Raw genomic sequence first — 16,447 nt, 5'->3', positions numbered from 1 at the left:
GTCCATAGAACCATAGAGTTGGAAGAGACCCAGTCCAGCCCCATTCTGCCATGCAGGAACACTCAATCAAAGCTTAACAAAAGGGTAGTTCAATCCCTTCAGACCAACAGGGGACTTCAACTCCCAGAAGCCTCGCTCCATTCGGCTAGCGGCGCTCAGTCGGCCAGGAATCATGGGAAATTGAGTCCTGGGCCTTTAGAGGACTGAAGGCCTCTGCGCATGCGCCCTGTGAGGGGTCGGGTTGGCCGTTGAGGCGGAAGCGTGAGAGTCGGGGGATCACGTGGCCGAGTCAGGGAGGGAAGGAAAGTGAGAAGACGTGCCTAGAGCGCCGGAAGTGACGCAACGGGCCGCTTTGGTGACTACAATTTTGGAGGCAGCGGAGAGGTGAGTTCTTGTTTTGGGGAGAATGGAGCCCTAAAGAGGCCAGGAAGGGAGTCTGAGGCCGCTTGAACTGCCCTGGCTCAGTGCGAGGGAGTCCTGGGAGTTGTAGTTCACTGTGGCACCAGAACTCTCCCTGGCGGAGGAGGGGAAACTCCCACAGAACTACAGTTCCCATGATTCCCTGGCGCTGGGCCAGGGCAGTTCCAGCGGCCTCAAAGCGGATTGTTGATGTAGGTGCGGACGCAGCCAGAGAGAGAAGGCCCTCTTTGTTTAAAGCCTGGCAGCAATTAGGAGCCCGTGCCCTTTGGTTCTTCACTCGCTGCTGCAGGAAGAGGAAGAGCTAGAGCTGACTGCTTCCTCGCTCTGAAGCACTTTTACATTAAGCCTTATCTGAATCAACAGTCAGAGGAGAGAGAGAGAGAGAGAGAGAGATGGGAATGCCTGCTCCCAACCCAGGGTCACACAGTCTTTGTATCTATACCCCACTCTCTTCCATGCCATCGTTCTCTGAAGATGCCGGCGAAACGACAGGAAGAAACGCTTCTGGGACACAGACACAGAGCCCCCCAAAAACCCACCAGAAACTATGGATGCCGGCCATGAAAGCCTTCGACTTCACATTAAACAACAACAACAACAACAACAACATTGCAATGACATTTCAGAACAGTTTCTTCCGTATATATGGACTGTCGTTACCCGCCTAGATCCTCAAAAGCCACTAAATACTAAAATAATACACACCAATCCCAAATTCTCCCCCCCCCCCCCCCGGCCACAAAATAACAATTACATTACAAATACATTAAAAGATTCATACTAAAATGGATTAGGTCAACTAAATCCAGAAGGAATAATAATAATAATAATAATAATGTGTATTTTCCCCCCTCCCAGGTGGATCGAGGCAGGATCACAACCTAATTTGAAAACAATACAGACTAACACACAGCACTTTGATAAATACATAACCCTTAAACATTAAAGAAGACCTCACTGGCGACACTGGGGTCCAGGGAGGAGGATTGCTGTCTCACAAAAGGCCCGGTGGGTTTGCTCTCTGCCGGAAGAGCTCCGTCTTAACTGCCCCCAAAGGTTTCCAGGGAGGCAGTAAGACGGATCTCCTCCGGGAGACTATTCCACAGTCTTATTGTAAAAGCTCTTTGGGAAGTTGAAGCGTATTTGGTTGTTGTTACTTCCAACAAGTTCTTCCCAGTCGATCTAAGAGTGCGGGGCAGATTGTATAGGGAGATACAGTCCCCTAAGTAACTGGGGCCCAAGCCAAGTAGGGTTTTAAAGGTAATAACCAACGCCTTGTATTGCGCCCAGAAGCAAATTAGGAGCCAATGAAGATATTTTAAGATTGGTGTTATATGGTCAAACCTGGAAGAACCGGTGACCAGTCTAGCTGCCATATTTTGCACTAATTGAAGTTTCCGAACTTGATACAAGGGTAGCCCCATGTAGAGCGCATTACAGAAATCAAGGCGAGAGGTGACCAGAGCATGTACCATCGCCCCAAGGTCCTTTCAGTCCAGGTAGGGGCACAGTTGGCATATCAACCAAAGTTGGTACCAAACACTCCTGGCCATCGCATCTATTTGAGGTGACAATTGTAGAGAGGGATCCAGGAGAACTCCCAAACTGCAAACTTCATCCTTCAGGGGAAGTGTGACCCCGTCTAGGAGCGGTTGGCAAATTTCCTTCCCCAGACCTGGGATGCCTATTGCAAGTACCTCCGTTTTCTCTGGATTCAGCCTGAGTTTGTTTTCCCTCATCCAGCCCATTACCGACTCAAGGCAGGTATTCAGAGGAGAGATGCCATCCTTAGTCACTGAAACAGTTGGAGGCATAGAGAAACATATTTGGGTGTCATCAGGATGGGGTACGAGATAATCGATGGGATAGACTACAGAATAGTCAATTCAACGGGTGGCTGCAGCCTATTCAGGAAAGGTCTGTCGGAAGAGATCCCTCTTGACGGTTTTCTTAAAGCTATCAAAGCTTGTAATGTGACAGATCTTGTCCAAGAGGATGTTCCATAGTTTGGAAGCAGTTGCAGAGAAGGTCCTCTGGGTTGCCATAGTTGTTCTAGTCTTCACCAGTTGTAAAAAGTTCTTTCCTGAGGGCATGGGGTGGATTATACGGAAGGACGCGATCCTGTAAATAGGTTGGACTCAAGCCATGTAGGGCTTTATAGGTCATAACCAACACCTTGTACTGCACCCAGAAATCAATGGACAGCTAATATCTGGATGGTCCCCTGAGAAAGTGAGGGTTGAGGAAAAGAAAAGGTCAATAAAGAAGATAGGGGCCCCACAAGGAAGATTCTAGCACTTGTCTTCATTAGTTAAATACATCCATCTTTTCTGCTTCTAGCAGTCCCTGGTCCCCTCCCAAGGATAATGCTGGGAAGGGAGGATAGGACAAATAATTGTTCTGGCTTTGTCCTATGCTTGCGGAGCACACTAAGGACACTTCATTGGGATATCAAAGACAAAGGCAATCGAACCTGTGCCTATGTGGGGGACAGGATGAGAATACTTGCGACTGCTACCCAAACAGTACAACATTGGAGACCTCCTGTTTCCAGCAATGGGAGGGAGACAGAGGTAGCCTATTGTTTCTTTGTGAAAACTCTTGATTGCTCCCTCCAGGCATTCTTCCTCATATAGCCAAAGTTGTATTTGCAGTTTCTCTGTTCCAGAGATGCGCACCTTACACCGCACTGGTTAATTCTGCTCTGGTAACAGCCTTCTTTATTTCTTTGTTCAATGATTCTAGTATTCTCCTACCAACATACATTATCGCGGTGGTGGTGTCCAGCTTTCGGCTGCTTTTTGCCCATCTCTGCCCTGCGCACCATGGTGACCTACCATATCCGGAAATACCGACCTGAGGACTATGAGATGGTGCGTGACTTGTTTGCCACAGGGATGAGCGAATATGTGCCAACCTTGTGTGTGCACATGCTGAAGCAGCCCTGGCTAATCCTGGTCCTGGCCTGCACCTTCTGCCTCCTGCTCACCAGCTCCAAGTCGCTCCTCCTGCCCATTCTTGCTGTCACCCTGCTGCTGGCTGTGGGCCGCCAGCTCCTGGGCTACATCTGGTCCATGTACATTGACCACTGCCTGCAGGAGGACCTGCTGGACATCCAAGCTACTTACCTGGCGGACAGAGGGGCCTGTTTCTGGGTAGCTGAGGTGGACGATTGTGTGGTGGCCATTGTGGGAGCCAGGCCCTCTGAGGAGCACCAGGATGAGCTCATGTTGAAGCGCATGTCAGTTCGAAAGGACTATCGAGGCCATGGCATCGCCAAGGCCCTGTGCAGGGCAGTGATTTCCTTTGCCCAAGAGCATGGGTACAGTTCAGTGGTGCTGAACACCCTCATGGTTCAACATGAAGCCCGTGCCATGTACGAGGGGGTGGGCTTCCATGTGTATCGCCACTATGTTGTCCCCACTGTCTATGGCAGGTTGGCCAACTGTACTGTTTCCAAGTATCGGTATGATATACCCTCTGTGGACTGAGGAGGAAAACTGGATGGTGGCCGGTTTGGACATTTCAGTGATTGTTGTCCTTTGGACATTGGGTGCATCAGGCTCTGTGGAATGAAGAGGAGGAGAAGTGGCTGGCTTGGGGCACTGAGCCAAGTTTACACATTCCTCCATTGTGGCGATAGGCTTTTGGATTGTTGCAGTAGGCACTCACAAGCTCTAAAGAGTTTGTAATGAAGGAAGCCAAAACAAAACTTCAGAAGGTCTCTCTTTCCACCTTTTTTATTTTGTTCATAAGTTAATGGGAACCCTGATTTTGAACCAGACATGGCTTGTAGAATTATGTTTTGTTTGCTGAGAAAAAGAGGGCTTCTCTATTCATGGATCTTCTCCTCAGCCTCATCTTGATGGCTATAAACAAGCCTGGCTGCTTTTTTCTTGAGAGAACTGTTCTTGAAGCGTGTGGCAAATGACTGTCTCTAAAGCCAGAGGCAGTGGTGCAACTCTTGCTCCTCTTGCAATGGGTTGGGGTCTTTTTGCCAACTGGGATGGACTCAGTATATCCAGAGGCCTTTTCAGCGTATGATGTTGCTACAGAAACTTCTGTGTGTTTCCTCAGGGTATGTGGTGCATTGTGCTCAGTATGTTTGGACCCACAGGAAAAGCATCCCCTCAAATATGATCCTAATTTTAATTTGTTGTTGCCGCCTGCTCTCAAGTTAACCTCGACTCATGGTCATAGAAACATAGAGTTGGAAGAGACTCTGTGGATGAAACATCTTCAAGATTCCCTGTCTTCAACTGCTCTGCTCAGGCCCTGCAGGATCAGGACCATGGCCTCCCAAATCGAGTCCAATCACTGGCAGGTGGTCGTCCTCTCTTTCTACATCCCTCTATCTTTCTCAACACCATTATCTTTTCAGATGACTCATAAACATAGAAATCCCCCGTCATTGTGTGGGTTGGGTGTGCTTTCATGGAGACCAGGGATTGCTTTCTTCCAGCCCTCACATTAAGGTCTAGAAATGGTTAGTAATTTTTCGATCCACCTTCTAACACCCTTGACCTGGTAGATGTGTTGGACTGCAGCTCCCATGCTGGATGGTGATGGAAGTTGTAGTTGCAACCGGGAGAACATCAGGTTAGGGAAAGCCTATGTTGTATAAACCAGTGGTGGGCTAAGTGCTGCCCTTTGGACATGGTTGAATTGCAACTCCCAGTATTCACCACCAATGGCTCTTCTGAATAGGGCTTATGGATAGGGCTGAATAGGGCTGCAATCCAACCACACTTTAGAGAACCACGTTTTGCTTATCCCATAATCAGGTTTAGGGGGAAATTAAAAAATAATAATAAAACCCCGGCCCCACAGTTTTTGTTTTGTTTTAACCAGTACTTTTTGCATTAATGTGTAGGACTACACAAAATCAGAAAATAAAGTCATAAAATACATTTCAGATATTATGGCCACCAGCTTAAATAATAACTGTCCTTTTTAAAAAGTGCTCTTTTAAACCAAAGAGTTTTGCTTTGAACTTGCATTAATTGAAGGACTTGTTTCTGAATGGCATTGCTTGCATTATACAATAAAGTGATTAAAAAGAAGCCACTGACACTGGAGACTGGTCTAACAATGAAGAACTGCCAATAAACTTAAAGTGTTAAAATTCTTACAGTCATCGTTGAACTAGTAACAGGGTTAGAAAATACTAATAATAGCCAAAACAGGAGTGCTTTGTTTTTAAAACATTTGATTTAAGCCATGGTTTAATACATTTGGTTTAAACTGTGGTTTAAACCAGCCAACTCTGTCCATAATACAGTTGGCCCTGTCCACAGATTTTTTATCCACAGTTTGAAGATATTTTGAAAAAAAATGTATAAATTCCAAAAGGCAAACCTTGATTTTGTCTTTTTGTATAAGGGACACCATTTTACTATGGCATTGTATCTAACAGGACTTGAGCATCCATGGATTTTGGTATCCACAGGAGGTCCTGGAACCAAAACCCAGCAGATACCAAGAGCCCACTATAAATCAAGGACTGTGTAAAGGGGAATGCCCTTACAAATTCTCCTACCCCATCCCAAACAAAAAGGGAATCCTGAATGCTTTTATCCTTTTGTCATAGGGAAAAGGTTTCAGCCTCTTGGTAATATTGTTTGCCCTTATCTCCCAGCTTTTGTGTCTGAATGCACAAGGGTGCTCACAAGGTTTACCTCAAGAAAGCATTGGTGCTTGAGACTGTCTAAATAAGAAGATGAGAAGGGGGACCTAAGTAGCTGTGCATGGTGGCTGTGTATCTTCTCATATTACAAAAGCCTAGAGTCATCCAATGGTCTAAATGGTAAAGAGAATGAGAACTGACCAGAGGAAGCAGGTTTTCAAACAATGCAGAGTTTTGACTGTAAAGAACTCTAAGGTATAGCCATGTTAGTCTGTAGTAGAATCAGTATGTAGAGATACCTTGAGACTAACTGAAAGAAAGAAGTTGGCAGCATGAGCTTTCATAGACTTAAGTCTACTTCCTTCAAATGCATCTGAGGAAGTAGACTTAAGTTCTCGAAAGCTCATGCTGCCAACTTCTTTCTTGCAGTTATTCTAAAAGGTGTTACGAAAACTTTAAACTATATGAATGACTTAAGGAGCTGGGGATGTTTAGCCTGGAGAAGACAGGGTTAAGAGGTGATATGATAGCCCTGTTTAAATACTTGAAGGGATGTCATATTGAGGAGGGAGCAAGCTTGTTTTCTGCTGCTCCAGAGACTAGGACCCGGAGCAATGGATGCAAGCTGCAGGAAAAGAGATTCCACCTCAACATTAGGAAGAACTTCCTGACAGTAAGGGCTGTTCCTCAGTGGAACACACTCCTTCCTTGGAGGTCTTTAAGCAGAGGCAGGATGGCCATCTGTTAATGGGGATGCTTTGATTGAGATTTCCTGCATGGCAGAATGGGGTTGGACTGGAAGGCCCTTGAGGTCTCTTCCAACTCTATCATTCTATGATAGGGTGTGATGGCTAACAACTTAGATGATTTTAACAGAGGACTAGTCAGATTTATGGATGGCCCAGTGATCAGTGGCTACTAGTCACAATCCGTCTGTGCTGCTTCCATGATTGAGGGGAGATGCTTCTAAGTACCGCCTGCCAGGGGAGCAAATGCAAGTGAGGGCTCTTGCCTTCATGCCCTGTTTGGGTGGGGGGCTGCCCAAGATGGGAAGCAAGTGCCAGGCCACCTAGGACTTTAGTTAGTCCCAGGAGGGCTCTTCTTTTGTTGGTATTGTGTGCCTTCAAGTCATTTCTGACTTACGGAGACCCATAGGCAACCCTGTCATGGGGTTTTCTGGTCAAGATTTGCTCAGAGAGCATTTGCCAGGCCTTCCTTAGAAGCTGAGAGAGTGGGCCTTGCCTGAGGTCACTCAGCAGGTCTACATGGCTGAGTGGGAATTCAAACCTTGGTCTCCACTGTCATAGTCTGGCGCCAAACCATTACACCACTCTGGCTTTTTTCTCAGGGCTTTTCCTAGGGATCTAGAAAAGGCAGCCTGGTCTTCATTCCCTCTCAGCAAGAAATACTATTTTAGAAGATCGAATCTTCCTTGGGAGAGCAAATGATGCAGATATTCTCCAGAATATTCTTTAACTTGGAGGAATGGGACGCTGCTGTTGCTGCATAGATATCCCTAAGGGATTGTGCCTACTTATCACATCTTTTCCAGTGGTTTGTGTATACTGTCCCTTCAAACGTATTACTGTATGTGCCATGAGCCCATGGCTGCTGTCTTTGTGAACCAGTGTTGTAAAACTTAGGGAAATAAAGGAATTACTAAATTTCTTCTGAAGGACTGCCTGACTTTGTGCCTGGGCTGCAAGCAACACTGCATCCAGAAAATGGTTTGAGAGTGAGACGAAGGAGAAGCCTGATCTCCTTGCCTCCAAGAATAATTTGACCCAGTTTCATGCGTGATAATTATTTATTTCATTTATATGATGCCTTATCGTTTATTTGCATAGCATGGTGCTTTCCAAGTAAAACAAGCAACCCTGCCAAAGGCATACAATCTAAAATGCATATATACTGTACAGTCAGCCCTCCATATCTACAGATCATCCACAGATTCAAGCATCCACAGCTTGAAAATAATTTAAAAATATATAAATTCCAAAAAGCAAAATTTGATTTTACCACTTTATGAAAGGGACACAATTTTACTAAGCCATTGTGTTTAATGGGACTTGAGCATCCACAGATTTTGGTATCCATGGAGCGATGGGGATCCTGGAATCAAACCCCAGTACACTCACATGTAGACTTATATAGGGGAAAGAAGGGGTAATGGAAAGTAAACATGTTGGCAGGAGAGGTAGAATGGCGTGTTGTTTTGCTTTTTAGATGATTCCGTGTAGAAAATCATTATTCCTTGAAGGTGTCTTTCTAAAGCAGAGGTTAGTAACTGGTCTCCTAGATTAATTTTGGCTAATTTCATGGGGTCCTGGGGCCAGATTCCTGCCAGATGGCATCTCCAGACCACAGACGAACTCACAACAAACCCAAATACCTCTGTTTCCCTCTGCAGCCCCTCTCAAAATGGTGATGGGATATCACTCCCTGTTGCCATTTTGAGAGGGACTTCAGTAGAAAATAAACCTGTTTGGTGAAAGTACAGGTTTCTGGGTTGGTTCTAGAGACATTTTCACACATTGGGGGACTTTCTGTATGATTTCGGGGCAAAAGTTTCCAGAATATTGTGCCATTTTTTAAAAAAAATTGAAAAGCTTGGTGGGGGACCAGTGGGGGGATTTAAGGGTCACATGTATTCTACAAGCCACCCTTTGCTCACACCCGTTGTACGTATTTTGGCTTCCAACACCTGTGTGACACCATAGCCAGTGTGGGCAATTTATGGGAGATGTGGCTGGCATCTGCAATTCAACAGCTTTCAAGTGTCATTCAGTTCACCTGGAATACTATGTCCAGTTCTGGGCACCACAATTCAGAAAGGATACTGAGAAGCTGGAGCGTGTCCAAAGGAGGGCAACTAAAATGGTGAAGGGTCTGGAAACCATGCCTTATAATAAAATAACAAAAGCTTTATCTCTTTCCAAGGACAGTCGAAGCGGCTTACAGTTAAAAATCCAGACAATACATACTAGTAACCCAATTATTCCCTCTCTCCCCTTAAAACATCAATTATGCACAATAACAATTAAAAACTATACATTATAATAATCAAAGAAGGTTGAATGGAGTTTCAGAAAATTCATAAGGTGGTGGATGACAGACTTAGGGAGCTGGGGACGTTTAGCCTGGAGAAGAGAAGGTTAAGAGGTGATATGATGGCCCTGTTTAAGTATTTGAAGGGCTGTCACATTGAAGATGGAGCAATCTTGTTTTCTGCTACTCCAGAGACTAGGACCCGGAGCAATGGATGCAAACTAAAGGAAAAGAGATCCATCTCAACATTAGGAGGAATAGAAGACGCTCCCTCGGAGAGTGGTGGAGTCTGCTTTGTAGGTTTTTAAACAGATTGATGGCCATTTGTCACAGGGAGTGCTTTGACTGTGTATTCCTGCATGGCAGGATTGGCTTGGACTGGATGGCCCTCGGAGGGCCCTACCATCTCTATGATTCTATGAACATTTGGAAGATTTCCTTATTCTCCCATCTGGAGTCCACAACTGTGCAGGTTTACAGGAACACAGGTCCCTCCTGTTGATGCTCTGCATGTGCAGTCATAGAAACATAGAATTGGAAGGGACCTCCGAGGGCCATCCAATCCAACCCAATCTTGCCATGCAGGAAGATGCAACCCAAGCACTCCCAAAAGATGACCATCCAGTATATGTTTAAAACCCTCCCAAAAAGAGGTGCCACCAATCTCTGAGGTGGAATATTCTACTATCAAAAAGCTCTTAACCATCAAGAAGTTCCTCCTAACATTGAGGTGGAATCTCTTTTCCTGTAGCTTGCATCCATTGCTCTGTTTCCGGTTCTCTGGAGCAGCAGAAAACAAGCTTGCTCCATCCTCAGTATGACATCCTTCAAATATTTAAGCAGGGCTGTCCTGACATCTCTTAAACTTACCTTCCCCAGGCTAAACAAACCCAGCTGCCTAAGCCTCTCTTATCTTTCAACCTTATCTTCCCAAGCTAGGCAAACCCAGCTGCTTAAGCCTCTCTTCATAGAGCATGGTTTCCAGTGATTCCTCTTGGCAAGATCCCCAGGACAGCAAACAATACAATGCGTTTAAAGAACAATGAATATGTGTTGTTCTCGGTTAGGTTTGAAGGACAGCAAGCGATAGTGTTAAAAACCCAACGAATACATGATTCTAACTGGAGAAGTGTATGTGTGCAAAGGGATCTTGTAGCACCTTTGACACTAACAAAAGGCAAATAAGTTGGTAGCATGAGCTTTCATAGACTTGAAGTGTGTCTGTGTTCCCTCTTTCATCCTCACAGCAACCCACAAGAAAATTACAGGCAAGGGAGGATCATGAGCAAAAGGTATGCCAAAGGGAGATTACTGCTTGCTTTGTGCCTCTTGAGCTTGGAAGTATCTGTTGCTTTCTGATTGGCTGTTCCAGGAGGAGGAAGAGGAGGGATCCACTGGGATCTACCCAGCCTGAGAAGCAGCATCAGTGAAGCAGGAAGGCCACCTGTGAAGACTGAAGTCAGGGAGGACCCTCCACATGCCTCCAGCAGCAGGTAAGACACAAGAAGGAGGGTTTGTGCCATTCATATGTGTGGTTTGTAAGCGAGAGCTCAGCTAAGAACAGGCCGATATCCATGGGATTATAGCATAAACAGGGGGATTTGGAAGCAGATTCTGAATCTCCAAATAGATTCAGCTCCTGACACAGGAGTTCTCAGCTCTTCCTTTTTGCAAAAAAAGAAGAAGAAATACAGTAATAATTATTTTTTTCTGCCTAACCCTTGGCCGCACAAGGCAGTCTCGCGCAAGGGCTCAAAAGCTGTCCTCCATTCGTGAATAAAAGGCCCCCTTCCCTTGCCAAAACTTTCAGAGCAAGACATTAATGCGGAAAGAAAAGAAGGGAGAATCAGGTTCTTCGGACATCTGTGGGATCAAAACACTGAATCCTGGCAACCCTGAAGAGCCAAGGAAAAAGAGAGGAGTTGGCGCAGCACATGCTTTGCATGCGTAAGTTTGCTGCTCCCAAGCTCAGGAAATGTGGTGGTTAAATAATTCAAGAAAGATACTTCTCTGTCATTCCAGAGAGCCCCCATCGAGCTGGAAAGTGACCAGTGCCAAAGCTGGAAAGTGAGCATTGCTGAAGTCTGTCACATCATGGCTTTGGTCATCCATAAAAGTCCAAAAAAGCAGGAAAGGAAATGGAAGGCAGTCAGATCCTAATGCACCCTTGGTATTGCGAATGAGTTTGCCCAAGAAGAGGTTGAATCCTTTTCCTTCAGCAAAAGCATTTGCTTCCATGTGTGTCTTCTACAAACATGCCACACTCTCCATTGCAAATCCAGTGAACCTCTGGCTGCAAGCAGGGTGGTGTTTAGTTAATGAGTTCCTGGGTGCAATAAATGGTCGTTGCTCAGCGACATCCATTATGGCAGATACATTAGCAGACCGGAGTCCACAAAACACATCAGATGAAGCGGTGGTTCATCTGCAAAACAGCACCATTATGGTATTTGAACAGGGTGCAAGGTTCTTTGCCTGCATTTATAGCTTCTTGCTGTAGTGAGGGTGGGTTTCTGTCACACAAATTGCTGGCACGAATTGTTGAGCTCTTGTTTGCTGTATTAAAATTATGACACAGCTCCGGTTTGTGTTAAAATGTTAAGTTTTGTGAAACTGGGTTATATCCAGTTTATCTCTAAGGCTGCATCCGCACTGTAGAAATAGTCCAGTTTGACACCACTTTAGCTGCCATATTTAATCTTTGCTGTCAGAGAGCTCTGGTGCCACAACAAACTACAATTCCCAGAATTTCATTAAGCATTAAGTCTCTGAGCTTCAAAATGAAAATTTAGAATGGGGCACTCTCTCTGCTCAGGGGTTGGGTTGGGGGTTATAGTCCCCCCCCAAAAAAAACCTATTTATTCGATTTACATCCTGCCTTTCTCACAAAACGGGGTTCAAGGCAGCTTGTAATGTATTTTAAAAGATCCAGTTAAAACATTAATTTAGAAAAGTTAAAAAGAATTAAGTACCGGCATTATTAAAAACATGATAAAGACACCTAAAGATAATTAAGACATATTTAAAATATAGTTACGATAAAGATTAAAAATACAGCACACCACTTGCACAAACCTTACAGTTCCATAATTAACATTAAAAATTCAAAACACTGCCTAAATAACAAGCATTGGAGAATAGTACTATATATGACCTCAATGGCCAGAATTTTATTAGCACAGAAATGGAAAACAACAGAAACTCCGACCATCGAAGAGTGGATGACTGACTAGAATGCTAGAAGCAATAGAAATGGACAAATTGATGTGTGCCATAGAAGGAAACCTCTTTGAAAATCACAAACAATAATGGATTCTTACTCTTAGATCATTTTAAGGAAAGCTGGACTGTAGCATATTCGTAAAATATAATACTAAAGAAGACTAGACTAGAATGATAATCTATGTTAACTCTTCAAGAGCAACATTTAAGCTATGTACGTTTGAAGAAACATTTAAACATAAATTACCAGTAACAGAATTGTTAAATTTCACAGATAAATTATATTAAATAGACAGTGACAAAGGAAGAAAAAGTAGACAGAACAGCCAGCAATTATGGGAATTACGAACTTCCCAAAATAATGCTGGAGGATGGGGAATGGGATTTAGAAAAGGTTGCTGTATGTAAACTGTGTTAATTTTTTAAATATTAATAAAAATTCAAAGTAATAAGCAAAAAAAATACTTCCTAAATAAAAATGTCTTCAGCTGGACGTCTTGTGGATGGGAGTTCCACAGCTACAGAAAAGGCTGTCTCCAGAATCCTCACCAACAGTTCTTGCGAAGGGTGTGGGATGGAGAGAAAGCCCTCCCTGGCATATGTATAGCGCACACTGAGTTATAGAAGGTACATTGAGTTATAGAAGGTACATACACCTTGTGTCTCCCTTGTCCAGAATTCCAAAATGCTGCAAAATCCAAAATTGTTCAAATGGGTGGCTGAGGTAGTGACTACCTTTGCTTTTGATGGTTCTGTGTGCACAAACTGTTTCATGCACAAATTATTTTAAAACGTTGTGTATGAAATTGCCTTCAGACCATACACATAAGATGTATATGAAATATAAATGAATTTCATGTTTAGAGTTGGGTCCCTTCTCCAAGATATTTCATTATATATATGCTAAAATTCCAAAAAGTTCAAGACGCTTCTGGTCCCAAACATTTCGGTATAAAACATTATTTCCACCCCACAGAACGCCCTCGAGGTTCCCACAAAACTTTCCAAATGCCAAAGAAAAACTCTCAATATTTTCCAGGTTTTTCTTCTTTGGCCCCAAAGGCCCCACCCACCAAAAAAAATTCCAGACTCAGAAAGATGGTAGTTTAGCTTCCCCATTCTCCATCCTTTCCCTGCACATTTTAGTCCAAAATGGCAGACAAAACATACGTCAAATCGCTTCTGGTGCAGCCTGTGGTGGGGAAGTATTGACATGGTCAGCATAGTTGTCTGTCGCTGACCAAGAATGAGCAGATCAATATTTCAAATTGATTAACTGACAAATACTTTCATTTTCCAGGAGAAAAAGAGTGTGACTTGGCCATGGGCGAGTACCACATCCGCAGCTATGAGGACAGAGACCACGAGGCTGCCTGCACCATGTTCTCCCAAGGCATCACCGAGCATGTGCCTGCTGGCTGCCGGCATCTTCTGAGCTGTCCCCAGACTCATCTGCTGCTGTTGGGTGTGTTCCTCATAACCTACACAGTCTCTGCCTCCCTCCTCTTCTCCTTTGGAGTGGTGTCTGCTCTCTTGGCCACAGGCTTGATTTTCATGAAGGCTGCCTGGACTGATTACGTCCGGGAAGCCTTGGAAAGAGACTTGCTGGACATCCGGAGAACCTACTTGGAACCAAAGGACTGCCACTTCTGGGTGGCGGAGTGTGGGGAGGAAGTGGTGGGGATTGTTGCTGCTGTCCATCCGGAAGACCCCTCTCTGCGGGGACAAGCACTGGAGTTGAAGCGCATGTCGGTCAAGAAGGCGCACCGAGGCCGTGGCATCTCCAAGGCCCTCACCAGGACTGTCATCCTCTTTGCCCAGGAGAGGGGGTATAAGGAGGTCGTGCTGGGCACCTCTATGGTGCAATATGCAGCTCAGCGGTTGTACGAGGGCATGGGCTTCCGCAGAGTCAAGGAGTTATACCCATCCTTTGTGGCGAAGCTGCTGCAGTTTCACGTCTACATCTATCGTTATGAGGTCCCAGGACTTCACTGACCAGCACACCCTTTCTCCATAAAGCCAGGGAGGGGGCATGGAGAGAAGCTGGTGGCCTGCTTCTTTGGCATGGGAGCACACTGACCTTTGGCAGCCTTTGTGGAATACATAAAGTTCCTAGAGCCAAACTGCACACACACATACCCAAAATGTGTTCCATGTGGCAGGTGCCACAGCCTTTAGAATACCAGTGAGGGCTTTGACGGTTGCTGTGGACAACCCCAAGGATCATACACAGCATGACATGCAATTCCTACTCTTGAGGGAACTCTAAAAAGTTTCTCATACCAGCCATCGTTCTATCACCCTTCAGCCTCATTGATTCTGGTTGGGCTAACCAGGCTGCCCATTCGCTTCTTCCTCTATCATCCTCTCACCCCTCTTTCTTCCCACCAAACCTGCCCTCTTCCCTTTCTTTCCTGACTTGGTATTCCCCTTCTTGTTTTGTGTTCCAATGTCAGCCTAGTTATAAAATGCCTTCCTGTTGGAGGTCCACCTGGATCCATATTGGTGGCACATATAAAAACACACCTTTTCATTAAAGCCTTTGGGTGGCTAACTAATTTATTCTAATATAGAATCATAGAGTTGGAAGAGAGCCCAAGGCCATCCAGTCCAACCCTCTGCTATGCAGGAATACACAATCAAAGCACCCCCAAGAGATGGCCATCCAGCCTGTTTAAAGACCTCCAAGGAAGGAGACTTCACTACACTCCAAGGGAATGTGTTCCACTGTTGAACAGCCCTTACTGTCAGGAAGTTCCTCCTAATGTTTAGGTGGAATCTCTTTTCCTATGCCTTGCATACATTGCTCCAGGTCCTGTTCTTTGGAGCAGCAGAAAACCAGTTTGCTCCATCCTCAATGTCCAGGCATATTGCTTTAAGTCAGGGATGAGCAACAGTGAAAGGCTAGAGGCTGCATCACCAACACCATCCTGAGTCCCCAGTGCAGAAGGGGAAAAATTTACAGTGGATCCTCCTCATTCACTGGGGTTAGGAACACAGGACTTATGTGAAAGTGGGGAAAACACACTAAGTAATAAATATACTAACACTTTTTAAAAAAAATCTGAGAGAACAACTCTCTAGGAATCTCTAGGTCCTCCAGTGTGACTTTTGACAAAAGATGACAACAGAGACATTCTGGAGGACTGCGTATTAATCAAATCCGTGAATAATCAGATCTGCAAAATTCAAAGGTGCAGATGTGGAGGGACAATGGTCATTACTCCCAAATAAGCTCAAGCTCTATCTAGGAGTGCATCTATACTGTAGAAATAATGCAGTTTGACACCACTTTAAGTGCTGTAGCTCCATCCTATAGGATCTTGGGATTTGTAATTTTGCAAGGTCTTTAGCCTGCTCTGCCAAAGAGGCTAGTGCCCTCACCAAGCTACAAATCCTAGGACGGTAAGATGGAGTCATGGCAGTTAAAAGTGGTGTCCAGCTGCATTATTTCTATAGTGCAGATGTACCGCTGGAGGTATACGAGCCATTTTTTAAGGAGCCGAAGCCACTTTATGCCTGTAAGAGGACATCTCTATCCAGTATCTATTATCTATATATCCATCCAGTGGGCCACCTGTAACCAACAGGGTACACTTTTCCTATCCCTCTTTTAACATGAATTTAATTTTTAATCCTGATTTTTTAAAAGTTGCTAAATTGTTTTCTAATATTTGTAATGTTAGTGAATGAATATAATTAATAAATATGTACAATTTTAACTGGAGAGGTAATGTCTGTGTGCTTGTCCCCTCTCCCAGTCTTTCATCATTACGGCAACCCTCTGAGGACATTTAGGGGCTTGGGATGAGGAAATATTTGATGCTGTATGCTGGCTATTTGGCATAATGAAATGAAATGATCTGATGCTGGACTTCCCCAGCTCCAATGCCGGTTCTCACCAATTTTTAAATATTGCACTGTATGTTTGCCATAGGGCTGCCTCTATTCAGATTTGCAATTCTTGCTTTCTTTTTAAAAATGCATCATGTTAGAAAATGCCTGCTGCGCACTGCTAGTGGTTCATGTTATTAAAACACTGTCTCTAAAAGTGAATCTCTCCCTGCCACCCAATAATAAATTTCCAAGCGTGTTATGAATTTTGTTCAAACAAACAAGCTTCATTTATAT

General features: G+C 44.6%; 2 protein-coding genes across 2 annotated transcripts; both read left to right on the top strand.

Annotated features, from left to right (window-relative positions):
* Positions 1-3,172: 3,172 nt before the first annotated feature.
* Positions 3,173-7,708, top strand: LOC149313288 (putative N-acetyltransferase camello). The gene has a single exon (XM_089526418.1). The coding sequence runs from the start codon at positions 3,246-3,248 to the stop codon at positions 3,909-3,911; it is 666 nt and encodes a 221-aa protein (XP_089382544.1). The 5' UTR covers positions 3,173-3,245; the 3' UTR covers positions 3,912-7,708.
* Positions 7,709-10,477: 2,769 nt separating this feature from the next.
* Positions 10,478-16,038, top strand: NAT8 (N-acetyltransferase 8 (putative)). The gene is made up of 2 exons (XM_089527143.1): positions 10,478-10,587; positions 13,617-16,038. Exons 1-2 carry the CDS (start codon positions 10,572-10,574, stop codon positions 14,309-14,311), a joined length of 711 nt encoding a protein of 236 aa, XP_089383269.1. The 5' UTR covers positions 10,478-10,571; the 3' UTR covers positions 14,312-16,038.
* The last annotated feature ends 409 nt before the right edge of the window (positions 16,039-16,447 follow it).

Source organism: Sceloporus occidentalis, unplaced genomic scaffold (assembly GCF_023333645.1).
Source record: "Sceloporus occidentalis isolate IW3139 unplaced genomic scaffold, rSceOcc1.0.p SCAF_5, whole genome shotgun sequence".
Classification (NCBI taxonomy): Eukaryota; Metazoa; Chordata; class Lepidosauria; order Squamata; family Phrynosomatidae; genus Sceloporus; species Sceloporus occidentalis.
The sequence above is the reverse complement of the archived record's forward strand: the minus strand, read 5'-3'. Positions and strand labels throughout refer to the sequence as shown.